Below are 16,701 nucleotides of genomic sequence, written 5' to 3'. Positions count from 1 at the left end.
GACAGGGAACATGTATTTAGCATCTGCCACTATGAACAATGTTAAAAACACATAATAGAAAGGAAAAAGCTCCCCATGAGATTTCTGCCTCTTGTGAAGAAATTAAACAGTTTGCACAGTAATTTTCTTTTTTCCATAGATTTAATAGATATAAGTGCATTGGAAACTTTGAATGAGCAATCCTAGAATGAATCTGTTCTGCTTGCATTGTTAGATGAAAGGTTTAAAGACGTTGAGGCTGGGAATGTCTTGTTTATAGTGGATGCAGTCCATATTTCAAATACTCAACTTTCCAACGAGATGCTTTTTTCCCCAACCTAATGTGTTATTCGACAGAGTAGTACAGTAGTTATTAGATATTGTGTGGTTTTATTGAAAGTCTGAAATATAGCATCTAGGTGCTGACAGTGTAAATAATTTACAGTATTTTTACAAACATTTCTGACACTGCTGTTTTTCTTTGGCTATTCTCAATTTGTGAGTGCTGCTGCCATTTACTCTCCTTCCTTTTTTCAAATAGGAAGTATTCCCTGTGCAGCGGTTTGCATTAGTGTCTTTGTTTTTTTGTTTCTTTTTTGATAAGCCAATAACAAAGATAAAGTTATATTTCGCTGTGCAGCCAAGCTGTGAACTTTATTTGCATTACGCCACAAGAGGGCAGTGTAGCGCAAAGACCGATGGGTTTCTTCAGCCAGAGGGAGATCTAATTAGTCAAAGCCACACACCTGTTTGGTTTTCTTCGTCTAATCAGCTCAGAATTTTTAAACCAGAGATGCTTTCGGTAATGTTTGTTCTTTTATTTATATTTTTATTATTCACTATTGTGAATTCCCATGCAGAATGTATTTAGTTATATATAACTATTATATTATGTTATATATATTATAGCATATTTTGCCTCTACAAAAACTGCTTGTTAAATGTAGACAAATGATGTTGCATTAAGTCTACTCGGGTAAATTAAAAAATTTGATGCACTTTAGGGCATCCTTTGTTGGGAGCCATGTCGGGTCAAATTAAGGTTAAAGGAAATACACAGTATACTGTTGTGTTCCTTTCTCATAGAAATGAACTATTTGCTCATAATAGGTGTGTTTAGCTGTGCCTCTTCTAGTGGGAATGTGGGAAACAGGTTCTCATGCAATATTGTCTCATAATAAACTGGAACTTTTAAATACTTTCACACACCTGCATGAAATAGATGCCTTGTTATTTGAGCTCTGCACAGCTAAATGGGGGAATACTGATGAGGGAATTTAGCATTTGATATAGATGTAGCAGGGGTATACACATTAATAAATAAAAGGGGATGGATAGTAGCTTCTTTTATACTAGACTTATGTACCACTCCCATAGAAAAATATTGGATCAGAGCTTCTGCCTTTTGTTCTGCCAGTCAATTCATTATAATCATTGAGTTATTTCATGTCAACACTGAGTTTTCTTGCCCATTGGAATAAATGGTAAAATGATTCTACTTCGGTGTATAAGTTCTTATAGCCTTTAGTTTGTTTATTTTAGAGAAGAGTGTTTTTTTCTGTTTTTAACCATTACTAGCTTATGACTGCTAACAACGGGCCTGGTTTTATTGCATGTTTCTTCTTGCTAAACAGGAGTATGTTCTCTCCACTGTCGCCACATGCCTTTTTTGTTTTCTTTGACTATCCTTGAATTTAGGTTTAAATTTATTTAAAGCAACTTTTAAAAAATCCCCATCTGTTATGTTTGGCTATTCCATTATTTAGCAAAAGGCACATGGAATATTTGGTATGTGCAGTTATCAGCGTTAGAGTACGGTTACTAATCCCCTTTTAAATAAAGATAAACTCATTGAACTAAACACAGCAGCACAGAAGCAATTGCCTATGGAAATCACAGCTTAGACACCGTCATGTGGATATACCATTTACTTATCCACCTTCATGGTGTTATATTCCAACGAGGGTCATTTTGTCAGTAGGCCATTTCCACACTGCTGACCAAGCTGTTTGCATTCTGATCCCGGTCTTTCCCCTCATGACTATTTATCAAGGAGCTCAGAGTCTTAGTGTCTCTTTGCTGTTGTAAAGGGACGTAAAGGAACTCAATGCCTTTGCCCTGTTGCAATAATAAAAACCGATACGAAGCAATGCAGATATCAGATCATGTTTAAAGTTTTTGAAGCTTCTCTTTTATAGTCTCTCCCACTGGCTTTCCCTGGACAAAAATCTTGGAAGGATGCCTTAACCTCCTTCTGCACTTTTGCAAAACAGCAAAGCCCACAGGCTGTTAAAAAGATAGCAACCATATCATTTTATGGTGATTCCAAATGATCTGTGGAGCTTTGATTTATGTCGACAAGTCGTCAAGCCAACCAAATCACTGACGAGAAACATGAAAGCACTTTGGATCGAGGTCATGCTCCATTTCCTAATTTATCTTTTAATTTTCTCTGTTAGCACTTCATGTACCCTCTAAAATCTACTCCCTGTTGAGCAAAGCCTGAGTTTATTGGCTCTATCAAAGTTTAGCATTAAAGAACCTATTTCCTGGAAAGACATTAGTAAAACATCCCACTGAAAGAAAAAAGGAGTTTATAGCAGCTTATCTTTCCAACTTTATTTACTACATCCTGTATTGGATTTGTGTTTTTTAGGAGGGGATTTATTGCATTAGTTGTATTAATTTTCTCAATCATAGGAACTCTATGACACTCACTGTATTTTTTTCTATTCCAATTTACAGAAGACTGAAAGACTTATTCAAACATCAGTTGTTTGTCTCCCTCTGCTGGACAGAAATTGTCTCTACAGTTTAAGAGGTAATTTACTTAAAGCAGTTCTTGGCTTCTCTAAAACTAAATGTTTTAAACTATCGGTATGTTTAAATATTCAGTCTGACTTCCGTACCATGTAGCCTGATAGATGAACATCTTCTCATGTTTAAATCTGGCTCCACATAAAGGACAAACTCTGCTGGTTCCACTGCTGAGCGACAGGGCAGAGGGCTCTGATGTTCTCAGAGGTCAGATGGAAGGTGTTCCTTGGGTTTATGTTATCTTGAACTGCTGGGAGGGTCACGGCGTGTCTGTCGAGATGCAGCGGAGTCCTGCCCATGGTCTGTGGCAACATGTCAAACATCTGCTGGGGTACTGAGGTAAAACAGTCAGAAACAGGCATACTTCTATATCTGTCAACATTTTTTAGAATAACAAACTAGAAATAAGAAAAACAAGCAATTACCTAATATTAGGCAGGTAAACATTACTACACTGACCTTGTTTCCTTCATTTCTTATTCTAAAGGTGTATTGCCTTGAGAATGTGACCTGAATCGAGGAATGGAGCTTCATAGAGTAGAAACCCATTCCATGAAGCTCTCTAGCTCTTTTCTTATGATATGAGCCCCCCCATTCCTTTAGTTTAAGGGACCAACCCCTTTGTGGCTGAGTTGCAGTTGTTCTCAACAACAGCAACTGCAGCCAGTTGAGAGTAAAATATTGAGCACTGAGGGAATTTGACAGCCGGCCTTGTTGTACAGTTGGCATCCTCCCACAGCACCATGCTGGAATTCCCTGAGCTCCTGATAGCGATCTTTTGAAGTATTTGTAGAAAAGCTCTGCCTGCCTAGATCAGTGTTTCCCTTTGGACATTTTGAGTCCCCCCTCCCAGTCAAAAGTATTGATGATTGTCCAAAAGTGGAAGGTACAATAACTGATTATATACTTATATACTTTTCATCTCAATTAAAAAACTCAACATAAGCATGTTGCCTAGTTAGTTAGTAAGGAAATGAAATATAAAAGAAAAATCCTATTATAAACCTGTATTTATAAAACTGGAGCTCCTCTGAGTAACTCCCTTATAAATCATATTTAAACCTGATGAATTGGGAACAAAAATTATAGTCAGACTGACTGAATCATTTAATTTATTTTCATCAAAACACCTGAGCTGCTTTGATGAGCTCCAATAGATCAGTATGAAAAACAGCTGATCCCACGCTGTTCCCTACATCCAGTCTGTTCCTCTGCTTGGTTTTGATGTTTCATAGATGAAGGTTAACGCAAACATATAAGAAAAACTAAATTTTCTCTTGATAAAAGCTTGTTTAATTTCAGTTAGGTCCTCAGAAGGCAAAACAGATCCCAGCCCTATTTAATTTTACTACTCAAGACATAAGTTGTCATTTATCCCTTGCAATGCACCCATGGACCACTAGAGGTACAGTAGCCCCTTTTGGCAATCACTGGCCTAGGTGATTGATTTTTATACAGGTACAGGTTTTTCTGTATTATTCGATGATAAAATTGCAGAATAGCCTCCCATTGATAGGATAGATGAACAGATTCAGACTTGTCTCTGATAAAAGATGGAAATATCATCTTACCAGCTTCTGTTTTAGAGAAGTAGCCATGTTGTAGTTTTCCGTGGACTCTGGAAGCCAAAGTGCTGTTTTGATAATTCATTCTTAATATCCCAGTTTCCTACAATCAAAAATGAAGGGATGTAAATAAAAAAGTATATAGCTCCCCCATTAAAAGGTTTATTAATGTAAAAGTGGGACTGGTTAATCTTTTCTAAACTATTTCCACATAAAATGCAACTTGTATCCTGTTTGTATTCTTCTGACTGATGCATTTATAAGGTGATGACATTTTAATACTTTTTGGATTAAGGGATTATTTTTGAATTGAATTTGTCTTTAGTTAACCAGTGCAAGGGATAAGTCAGTAAAACACTTTGCATATTTGCCCTAAATCAAAACTGTCATATTCTTGTGTGTGTATATGTATATATATATATATATATATATATATTGCTCCTCATTTCTCATCAGACTTGCACTCTGAAAACAACTTGAAACCAAATTCAAGTGCCATGTTTATGAGCAAAACTGCATATAAAGCTGATTTAGAGAATCCCATTATAATATCTGGATTATAAAACACTGCATGATCTGCATTAAAAACTTGAACTGAAGAAAAAATAATTAGATAAAAGTATTTCAGCAAAGCAATTTAAAAAATAATTTTAGGTATGCATATTTGCATTCATGAATTGATTGAATTCTTTGTCAGAAAATTGTAATGAAAGCCTGGCATTTCCACACTTATAAGAGCCAGAAAAACAAGATCTATGATAGTAAAACCTTTAAATACTTTTTTGAACACAACTGATCACAATATAGAGTTAAGAAGAATAGATGTAGAACTCAAACTTGAAATTGTAGACAGAGAAATAAATATTCTGATCAAAAAAGTTGCATCCTACCTGCGAAATGAGGCTGTGTGTGAGGGCTGGATTTAGAGGAACACATCCTCTTTTCTGCTGCAGGTCTGTAGCTGTAGAAGATATATACTTTTTTAAATATCCTAAATTTTTATGCTTTCCAATGTAGTTCCTTTATGTAACACACCTAATTGCAAATGTTTTGTATTTTTGTCCAAACCAAACATCCTTACTCTTTGTTCTGTTTCTGTCTTTGCTCTCTCTCCTCCATTTAGCCCGTCTGTTTGAAAACCAAACCTGCAGAAACAGATGTATCATAAGCTGAAGTCCTAATGCTGAATAAATGTATCTATATAAACTAATTTGGTGATTTAAAAAGTGCACCTTGATGGTGTCCTCGGGAAGTTTAATTTCAGCTGACAGTTTTTCTCTTGTGTACAAATCAGCGTACTGGCTTTTGGAGAATTCTAGTTTGAGAGAGATGAAAAAATATTTTCTGGAGCATAAACACACTGAACTGTCACAGGATGATGAATGGGTTGATTACCTCGCTCGAGTGCTCTGCTCTGCTCCGGGGTGAACGTGGTGCGGTTCCTGTGCCGGGAACCTTCAGATTTCTGGTCATCAGAGCTCATCACCTGCTCATTTACCTCCTCGACCACAGAAAGGAAATCTGCACAACATACGTTAGTTTGACACACTGGTTAACTCTATAATTACATTTATTTATTTACACTATAAAGGGAATTTTGGAGACCATTTATCATAAGTTATTACATTATGTTCTCTCTAATAAACCCATTAGGGTTTGATATTTTTCAGGAAAGTAGACAAATATATAATTAACATAAATGTTGATATTTAACAATTATTGCATAATAAAATAGGCACAGAGGTCAAACTGTAAATGTTTTGGGTTTCTGGTTTTCTATAGAATATGATGCAACAAGAAATTCTCCTGTTTCAGAGGTTGCTTGAGGAAAAACAATCTATGTAAAGCCCAATAGAGAGTATATAAGAGCAAAAGGTCCAAGAATAGTCGTCTGATGGAAATGTACACACTGGAAGATGAGAAATTTCAGGTGTATTGATTTAAATAATTTGGATATATTGTAAGGTCCCATTAAACTAATACAAGTTAAATGTTTGCGTTGATTATGGACTGAATATAAAAAACTTTCTGGGTCTTTAAGGTTATGAATTTGGCCTGGGGTTCTGAAACATGTTAAGAAATAATGCAAGGGTTTAACTTTGAAATTAAAGTTGGTGGGGACACTCGACACAATCGCTTTCAATATGGTTTGTATTTTCCAAAAATCAGCTCTAACATATTTATTGAATGCTTTCCTATTATTGAGAACACAACTCCAAAATACACTGATCTTTATATTTATAGGTAGTTGGACATTAATGTATATAAAAAAAGATGAATAACAGAAATATCGATGCCAACAGCAATACATCATGCCTCCCTAGTATGGAAAGCATTTCAGTTTCATTCATTCATTAATCCATCCAGAAAAATGTGGATTGATTGATGGATGTTTTCCCTTTCAGCTACATCAGTGATTATCTTCCTTCAAAAGCAGCTAAATCAAATTTAGAAATTTGTCCCACATATTGTTGAGAATTAATTGGTGTGGACATGTCCACACAGTCCTTCAGAAAATTATGCCCATGAACTAATGCAACTTTCTGAGGTGAGTTTTACATGTTTTGCATAGTTTCTGCAACTTGATGTAAACATTTTTGATAACTTACTCTGTCCAGCCTTGAATGGAGCATTGACTTCCATGCACATCATTCCATGGTCCAAGTGGATCTTTCTTAAAATTCTATTAATGGATGACACCTTCCAGGAAAGAGCGCACAAAGCCTCGTCAGGTGCAGTTTAACTGATCAGAACAGTTCATATTCCACTTACGCTCGGAAGTTTGGCTCCTTTACATGTTCTTCCAAGCCGTCTTCGTATCTCCCAAGCAAAAATAGTTGGATTTTCCCTTTTGCACTGGATGATAGAGGAGACCACAGCTGGAGTGAGAAGGCGAGGGCGGCTCCCTCCTAAGGATTTGGGCTTCATCAGCCCTGTGCGCCTGTAGCGGCACAGGATCTTACTGACGCAGCCGCTGGACACCTGCAAAGACGCACTGATTAATGCGCAATCCTTTACAAATCAGTTTCACTCATTCATACCAATATTGCCTTCCTTTTTTATTAAGCGTTCGGTCTGAAATAAATATTTGTGTAAGCTTTTTTTTTCCATTGCGCGCACCTGGAGAATCCTGGAAATGTCACTTGGACGGACTCCTTCCGAGGCCAATTCAATCATCCTCATTCTTTTGGATTCTGAAAGAGGTCTCCCGTTGAAAAACGTCCCTCCTAACTGGTTCACACTTCCACCACCTTATCAACCGTATTCACATTATTAACTCAGCCTAAAAAGTCCAAATGATGTATATATATTAGGATTGTAGAACTAACCTTGGCAAAGCGGATCGATGCTTGTTCCGCGCATCTCTCCTTGGTTCCAGGCTCCTTGGAAAAATGTTTTCTTTCCTCTGTAGGGCTGACTTCAGAGTAAAAATCAGACAGGTTTAACTCCGACCACCTTTTGAGAATGACAGTGTGAAAAACCAAAACCCTTGGTAGACATTTATATGCCTACAAGAGCTAAACAAATGTGGTGGCCCGCATGCGTCCTGAAATCAATAAAGCTGGGAGGGCATGTGGATAAACTTCTTTATGGTCATTTATTTACTATCTTATGCAGGTAATGAGTTTCATTGGTTTATATTTAGGGATATCAGACCAAGAGGGACAATATTTAACACTTTTTGTTCATCCTGAAATATAATGCATTTGTTATACTTATGGGAGAACCTACAAAGTTTTATTTGATGCATAATTTAGCTCTACATTTGAAAAGGTTGGTGATATTATCACATTACAGTCACAGTCTTCATCGTGTTTTGATGGGATTTTATGAAACAGACTAACATTAAGTGCAGCTGGTGAATAAGAAGTGATCCTTTTCAGATGTTTCCATTTGAACAAATGAAAATAGAACCAACAGTTCATACTGATAGAATTGTTACAACTATTGCTGCAAGTTTTCTGGCGTGGTTCTCCAGCAGATTTGCAGATCTAGAAACATAAATTTGTTCCCCAAAGCTTCTTCATGTTATTAGTTGAAGTCAGGACTTTGATTTGGACATTCTAACCCCTGAATAAGATTTAATCTATTTCAGTTATGTCTAACTCTTTCCTTTTTCAGGATAAAGACTGAACAAGGAGACCTAAAACTATGGATTTTGAATTCTATTCTTTAAATATCTCAACCACTTATTTGTTTGATTCATGGTCTTTTTCCTTCCCTAAATATCTGTAACAAACCCCTAATCCCTTAACATTAAGAGAGGCTTAATAGGAATAAAAAAACATTAAGATATCTATATAAATTGCAGTTTATGGTTCAAATGCGGTTCTGATAGTTTAACAATTCAAAGTACTTGTTTCCAGGGAGTTCTTTGGAAATGACAGCTCAGAAGATTTCAGAGAGCATTTTACCTTCATCTGATGATTTGAATCTTTCCTTTTGCGCAAAGCTTCAATTAGAGATGTTGATGTGCGCTCATGTTTGGTAACAATGAGGTCCCAGCTTCACAATGAACCTGATGGATCAGCTCCAGTGTGTTTCAGGGTTTGGAGTCACGTGACACAAGCATCCTCGTTTCCATCTGAAGTGGCTCGGATTAAACGGATCTCTGGCCTCCTCTCATAAAGCAAACATTTGGAAATCTGCTCCAATGACGACTGCCATATGGTAAAGTGCTTTTGATAAATCATAAATCCATCAGGTTGTCTAGCTTTATTACATTTTCCTGCAAAACGTGAACAAATATACCCGCGCACATACAGGCGCAAGGAGAGGGCCAATTGGGGGGACCTCGCTTATCCAGAAGTGCGAGGCTAACATCCTCACAGATGTTCCTTGGGCAGACAGCAGATAAAAATACGTTGTAAACGCTTTCAAGGGGAAATATTTGACGAGCAAATATTAGCTCATGTGAAAACCCCACACAAGGCTCGTCTTTGGGCCTGTTTAATGACTAATTGAATATCATTAGTTGGGTCCACAGACACCGAAGTGGCACCGACATAAAGAGTCAGATTTTACAAAGCCATATGGCCCATATTATACATTAACCATGAGTCAAATGACTGAAACACACTGTGTACAGTTAGGAAGACTGGTTGAAGGACAGGCGTTCTTGGACACCATCATCTCCATGCCAACCAGGACAAAGAATAAATGAGGCAAGCGTTTTCCTTTATTATAGGAGATTTGATGAGGTTATTACTTTATAGGTTACTACTTTGCTGCAGGCGTAATGTGTTCTAAAAATGCAGATTTAATTATGCTACCTATACCCCATTGTTAAAGCAGCAACACGTTTTCCTTGTGCGTAAATTGTCTCCTCTCTGCACCGACAGGCGGGGTTTTTATTACCTTTAGTGGCACAGCCATCGAGTGCGCATCAAATAAATGTTTCAGATGTTTGAATTGGGCACTAAACGCGTAAATGGGATCATGTTGGTGTGCAACTTGTTTCTAAAGCGTGTGCTAGTGTGAACAATGTAGCCGCGTAAAAAGATGACGAAATGTCTCCAAAGCGCACGGTGGTTCTGCGCGCAACGGAGCTGCGCCTTACTTCAGTTTCCTTGTTCGCGTTTCGAGAAAGCAACTCGCTCCTAAGAATTTAAGTTTCTTTTAAGCCTGACATTTTTGTTCATAAAAATGTTTTTAGCCGACCATTTAAGACATTCACTACTAATAAATATGCATGTGTAATTTTAAATCAACCGAAACCCCGCAGGGTAGACTATGAAGGCCGATGATTCATCTTTCTAGATAGATTTTTCTTTATACTCTTCCGACATGTATTCAGTCTATTTAACCTGGAATTATGTAACCAAAAACGGTCCAATTTAGTCTTTTTTTAATAGTTAGTGAAGAATTGTGGTAGATAACCCATCATCTGGGAATTATCTTATCTGCGTTGGCAATGTTAAGCAGATAGCCTTTCCAAATTTAAAAACTTATTCCTGATCCATTAACATACATTTTAATCTGGAGAGTTGATTTTTAAAGGTGAGAATTTTTAATGTCTCCTAGCAAATACATAATTTTAACAATAATTATATTTCCCACTTTAAACTCTGAAGAGAAATAAAAGACCAACAAGCTCTGATTAAAAATAAGTCTTTGGTTCTTTGTCAGCTTTCAAACCTGTGGGGGCATGTTATCTTTTTTCAATGGTTACCCTTATCTATAAACCAGTTTTCTCCTAATTGGAAAGACAGTAGATGTATTTCCCCCAAAATTTCGATTTTTTTTTTTTTTAATAGTGAAATTAAGCTATACAGTATATGACATCAGGATAACCATCTTTTACATATTTATATTTTTACTTTTTCTATTGAAGAAATGCCTCCCTGGCTTCAACATTTCCACTTGAAAGTAGTTCTACAGGTTTTCTTTAAAGGAAGGTTTCAGAATAAAGACATCTGTTTTTTGTTCTTATTTAGATCCCTTGAAAAACAAAACTGTTCAGTTGGTTATTATATCATTTGAATATAATTTGAATTAGAATCATAGCCACTAACTGATAAACATCAGAGTCTGTTTAAATGTCAGCCAAAAATGCTATCACATATATTAAAAACAAGTTTCTTGCAGGTGATTTTGCGAGGCTGTGATGTGATTGAACTCTCAGGTGTAAGAAGCACATTTTATAATGACTGTGTTTATCAGATATTCTCTTTAGAAGGATGGTTAAAAAAATAGAGTTGAATTAAATTAGATGTTCTAAAACCTTTCTGTACAGTATTATAGAAAAAAAAAATCAATAATCAGTAAAGACTAAGGTGCTGTTACATTATAGGAGATTTACAAAAATATGTTTCCCATTACTATTTAAACTCTGAACCTCCTAACCAACGTGTGAGAGCATTGCTACAACCCTCAGAAGAATTGAGTATAGAAATGAGAGGATTTATAGATTTAATTAAATCTATCATAGATTTAATTAAATCTTTTGTTTAAAAATCCTAATAAATTAAACTTGAGAGAACAAAATGTATGCCAAGCATTCAAAGAGAGTTAGAACATGTTCTGAATTTATTCTATATAATAAAAGATGTTTCTTTTTCAGGATTAAAAACAAACCTTTAAAAACATCATTATTTTAAAACCTATTTTCTATGACTTAACTGTTGCACATGAGAGGTAAAAACAGGAAACAAATAGAAATCTAGAGTTACTGTTGAATATCATGAGTTTTATGACTAAAAGGAAGAGAACTGCGGGATGAAAGGGACACTACAGATGACATGTGAGTGCAAATGGAATAAAAAAGGTTTGACCACTTAACACTTCTCTGTTTTTGCTTTAAGGTCACATCCAATTGTTTTAGATCATAAAGTAATTTTTTATCATTAGTTTAATATCTGCCAAAAAAAACAACAACTCTTAAATATATCCTCAAGATTTCTGGGAAAACTTTCTTGTGACTGGTGGGGAAAAACGTTGAACCTTTTGAAAGGTTTGCCTTTCATCATATCTCTTTTTAAATCTAACAAAACATTAAAGGAAAAAAAATATCATCCTGGTGATCAAATTGGTAATATGAAGGTCTGTGGCTACATTGATACCTGAAGAACGAGATGCTGATATTAATCAGGGCATTCATCTGAGGCTCAGCAGTAATTCTACCTCTATATGCTTTAACAATAAATTAAAGTAAAGATTTCTGAGGGGCTAAAAGTCTGAGCTTGAATCTGATTGAGAGTCATTTACATAACTTTAATTTGTGCAAAGAGCAACAGGACACATTTTCTTTACATTGATTTAAAAAAAATTGGTAGTTATCACAAAGTGTTGATGACATTTTCCACCAAGGGGAACACAATCAATTATGACATTTGGTGAATAGTTACTATTTCCTATAAGACCAGGTTTTTTCAGGGAGCTTTTTCTCCTTAATAGAGTAAAATATGCTGTTTATCTGGGTCTGACATAAGAGTTACATTTATCAGACAAAATATCTGATCCCAGTCAAATTACATTTTACAACAATGTTTCTGACTGGAACTGAACATACCAAAATTCATAGTGACATTTCAACAGCAAAGCTAAGCTAAGTCATATTGGTTTTACTTAAACCATCTAGCATTAAAGGTTTAGTGGAGGATCTTCTTTTTCCTAAGTGTACATCCTCATTTTCACTTACAGGAGGTGAGTCTGATATAGTAGGAAAATTGCAAATCTTCTTTCGGAAAGTAAACCTGCATGAGCCATGCAAACAGCAACTTTTAAACAGAGAGTGCACAAGGAGAAATGGGCTCGTGAACGCTCTCGGGTACAGAGAGTATGCATGAAATGAATATGCATGCAGCTGCATAACATATTTTAAAAGTGGAGAGGGCAGGGCTTTTTAAAAATTTGTGAAAATCCTCCACTATACCTTAAAATCAAAAAAAAAAAAAAAGAAAATGTAGAAACAGTTGCTATACTTTTTTCCTCTCTTCATTTAAATCGAGCCTTCAAAAAAGTAAAGTCATTCCTGAGTGGGTCACACCTCCACTGAGAATTCTCTGAATCATTTATAACTGCATTATACAGGGTCCGGCTGCCTTAGAGACTGTTCTTTTGCACAGAGAAGAACATGACGCGCCTGTTCAGGGGACACTTCATCCCAAAACTGCCACTTCTAATACTTCTGTTGTCTGGGAGCCATGCAAATGTCTGGGTTACATTACATGTCGAGATATAGTTAAATGTCATCACTATATCGTGAAGCATTGTTCATTTACACAGTGGAAATTATTTTATTACATCTGGATACAATTAATACATTAGAAGTAATTTGGTTTTCATATCAGTTGAGTGTAATGAGCCTTCAATCTATTACGTGTTTCTCAGAGGCTCACAAAACAACCACAAAAGCTTTGCAAAAGGCATCCCCAAAGTTGATCCTCGAGGGCCGCTGTCCTGCAGGTTTTAGAGGTTTCTCTGCTTTAGCACAGCTGATTCTGGTGATTGCAGTTCAGCAAAAGCCTGTTTATTAAATATTAATGTAAATCAGCTGTGCTGGAGCAGGGAAACCTCTAAAACCTGCAGGACAGCTGCCCTCGAGGACCGACTTTAGGGATGCCTGCTTTACAAGAAAAAATAAAAAAACATCATTTTGCATTTTACCCCACCCCCCCCCCCAATGATCATAGCATAAAGTCACTAAAAGTGACTTTAACGTCATTAAACGTCACACTTGCAGAATCTTGATGTTCATGTGAGAATCGTAAAAATATCAACTTGTCTTATATCATCAGTAATTCACATTTAAATAAAGAAGTGTTGTGCATTGTGTCAAAAAACAGGCGTACCAATTAAATATTTGTAAACATTTTGAATGTAATCCTGGAGAAATGCTGTGGAGTTATATTACTTTAGGAGGAATCGGTTATCTGGGCCTGTGTTGAACCTATTATTCTTGAGTGAACTTTTGCATGTCCCTCTACAGCACATGAGATTCCCTATGCATAACTGCATTGAATACACCATCTTAAGTTCAACTTTGTTTTAGGTTATTGCACATAAGAAAAAACACCCCATACTGATCTGTGGCATCTCTTTGTGAGCTGGCAGCTGTATGGCAGCAAACCTACTGTAGAAAACCTTTTTTCAAAAGTGGTGAAGAAGGCATAGAAAATTACTACCATAGATCTCATCTTTTTTCCATTAAGGCCATAGCTGTTAAATACTATCTGTAATTTGTGATTAAAATCACCAGAGACTGATAATCGGCATCACATCAGTCCTCAGTGCAACCCTATGGAAAGTGGTACTGCAGCATAAATAGGCAGAACAACACTTAACTGTTAAGGTTTTTACTCTTGTAGGATGATAAACCAGTTTGAAATTGATGCAGTAAATTCTGCTCAATATTTCAGGGCAACAAATCAAACTGAATTGTGCAATAAAGTAATTTTTTTTATATAGGCTGACTGTATACCCTTATTCTATAGAATCTCTGGTTGTTAAGTTTGACACATTTTTATAAACTTTGATATGTTTTATTGTTTACTATCTACTTTTAAACATATTCACCTTAGGTGTAAATATTTAAGCCATTTGCAGCAAAATTCAGGTCCTATATGCATATGTAGTGTATATTCTAAATACGTAATTTTTCTTAAAAATGTCTGCAAAGTGATACTTCAATTTGAAATTGTCATTTCTTTTTAACAATTATTGATCAAGTAATTAATCCATTTCTTTTTTAATGACTTAGCTATTAACTATTGTATTATAATTGTTATAAAATAACTATATGTGTAACATTTTTCATTGCATAAACTGTACCACTGTCTAAAACTTATCTGTTAAGCAGTTTTTTCCTCCTTTGTAGACAGAACTACTGATGAAGCTTCTTAACTAGAGTCTTGTGCGTCTTTTCTAACCTCTCAGATGCTGCACACAGCTGCCCTTCATTAGACAGATACCTGCTCTTATTATAAAGTATTTTTGTAATGTAAGTTGTTACATTTAAATGGACAAAAGTGAATTGGTATTTCTTATGTACCTCATAAGAAGTGGAGGTTTGACATTAAATTTAGTAGAGGTGTCAAGGTGGGGCACCGCTTTACATGGAGGCACAGAAAAGCATGAAACAAAAATGAGAGTTTAGCTTTTAAAATATAAGAGAGCTGCAGATCCAAAGAGCCACTTGGCACTAAATGAAGTAAAATTCCATGGTGTTTAACATTTTACATCGTTCAGATAGAAAATCTGTATTATATGTTTGAAAATGATAATATTATTAACCTAAAATTAAATAAAAATCCATTACCATGAAAAGAAAGCAGCTGAATTAATTAATTTTATCTTCTGAAATAAGATAAAATAAAGCTAACTATTGCAGTATTTGGTCTTTGTAGGTAATTCAGAAATATTACTTATTTCTGACTTATTTTAAGTCAGTATTTTAATCAAATCAGAGTTCAAACTAAAGTAAAACTGACCAATTCAGCTATATTTTTTTATATGGTTCTAAATAATTTTATGATGAATACTGTGATCCTATATCAATACAACTGAAGCTATCACCTTATTTTAAATTCAGGTGAAACAATATTGTAAGAAGTACAAAATTTAATTTTTCCAAGGAACCTATCAGTCATTATGTCTATTCCAGCATGCATCATAATTTTTGTTGTTATGTCTTTAGTGCAGAGACCATTACAATTCCAGGGGGGTAAGGGCACCTTTTGGCCTTAGTCTAGAACTGCCCATGTTATTATGACCTACTTGATTGGCTATTGATTGATAGATTGATTGTTTTTATTGATCTCACAGTGAAAAAAAAAAATACAAGTTACATCAGCTCAAATAGTCAAAGGAGAAGAAGGTTCCAAAGGATGGGATATATACATTGGATATATACAGTGTATACATTTGGATGTATATATAGTATATGCATTGCGTCCACATTTTACAGCTTTTTTTAAAATAGTAGGATCATTATACTGGGTTATTGCACAGGGTGTTTATGTGGGTATTTCTATAGATGGATATTTGTATTTATAATTATTGCACTGGGTGTTAAACATACAGAAAGAGGTTATTGTATTTCTAAGTTTCCCCAACAGTATGCCTTTAAGTCACATTTATTGTGAAATTACATCATACATGTTAAAATTAGCCTGATTACCAAAAGAAAACAACAAAAAAACACACATTTTATTCATTAATGCATTCACTTATGACACTTAATGACTTATTAAAATAACATAATAATCGCAATGTCATCCGTTTTATATGTTCTGTTTGATTAGATAGATAAATTGAAATGTTGATCCAATGCCCAAATCAATTATCATGTAGGAGTTTTACCGTGTCTCATAAGCTTCTGCATTTCATATTTTCTTATCAATGATTGCTTTCTTTCGTAATATGTAAATCCCTAACCTACAGAAGAAAATTAGGGCCACTAAAAAAAAAAAAAAAAGTTTACTAATTTTTAAATTTTATTTCAGTATAATATGAGAAAAAAGTCATAATTCTGATTTTAATCTCAGAATTCTGATTAAATCTCAGAATTCTGACTTTTTTTTCTGAGAAATTCTGATTTAATCTCAGAATTCTGACTTTTTTCTCCAATTTCTTACTTTTTTCCCAGAATTCTGACTTCAATCTCAGAATTCTGAAATTTTTCCCATATTAAACTGAAATAATATTCAGTGGCACTAATCCTCTTCCCTACTAACCCATAGGTCAACCTCTTCTGTTTTCTATCTGGGGTAACACTGTGCTGACGTGTCGTACCTCTCGCCCCGGAAGTTCTTACTTCAACTTTCTGACGCGGTTCAGCTCGCTCTCCGTTCGTTCCCATTCATTACTCTCCCGTGTACCCGGAAGAGCTTTGGGCCTG

General features: G+C 35.3%; 1 protein-coding gene across 1 annotated transcript; it reads right to left on the bottom strand.

Annotated features, from left to right (window-relative positions):
- Positions 1-2,921: 2,921 nt before the first annotated feature.
- pax4 (paired box 4) lies at positions 2,922-7,822 on the bottom strand. The gene is given in 10 exon segments (XM_015376681.1): positions 2,922-3,130; positions 4,368-4,464; positions 5,252-5,322; positions 5,443-5,506; positions 5,594-5,709; positions 5,712-5,882; positions 6,971-7,061; positions 7,134-7,343; positions 7,482-7,612; positions 7,691-7,822. Coding segments are annotated over 10 exon segments (1,194 nt in total). The 5' UTR covers positions 7,725-7,822.
- Positions 7,823-16,701: the final 8,879 nt, after the last annotated feature.

The sequence above is a fragment of the Cyprinodon variegatus genome, unplaced genomic scaffold (genome assembly GCF_000732505.1).
Source record: "Cyprinodon variegatus isolate N-32 unplaced genomic scaffold, C_variegatus-1.0 Scaffold139, whole genome shotgun sequence".
Taxonomy (NCBI): Eukaryota; Metazoa; Chordata; class Actinopteri; order Cyprinodontiformes; family Cyprinodontidae; genus Cyprinodon; species Cyprinodon variegatus.
Note: the sequence above shows the minus strand (reverse complement) of the source record. Positions and strands in the feature narration are given on the sequence as shown.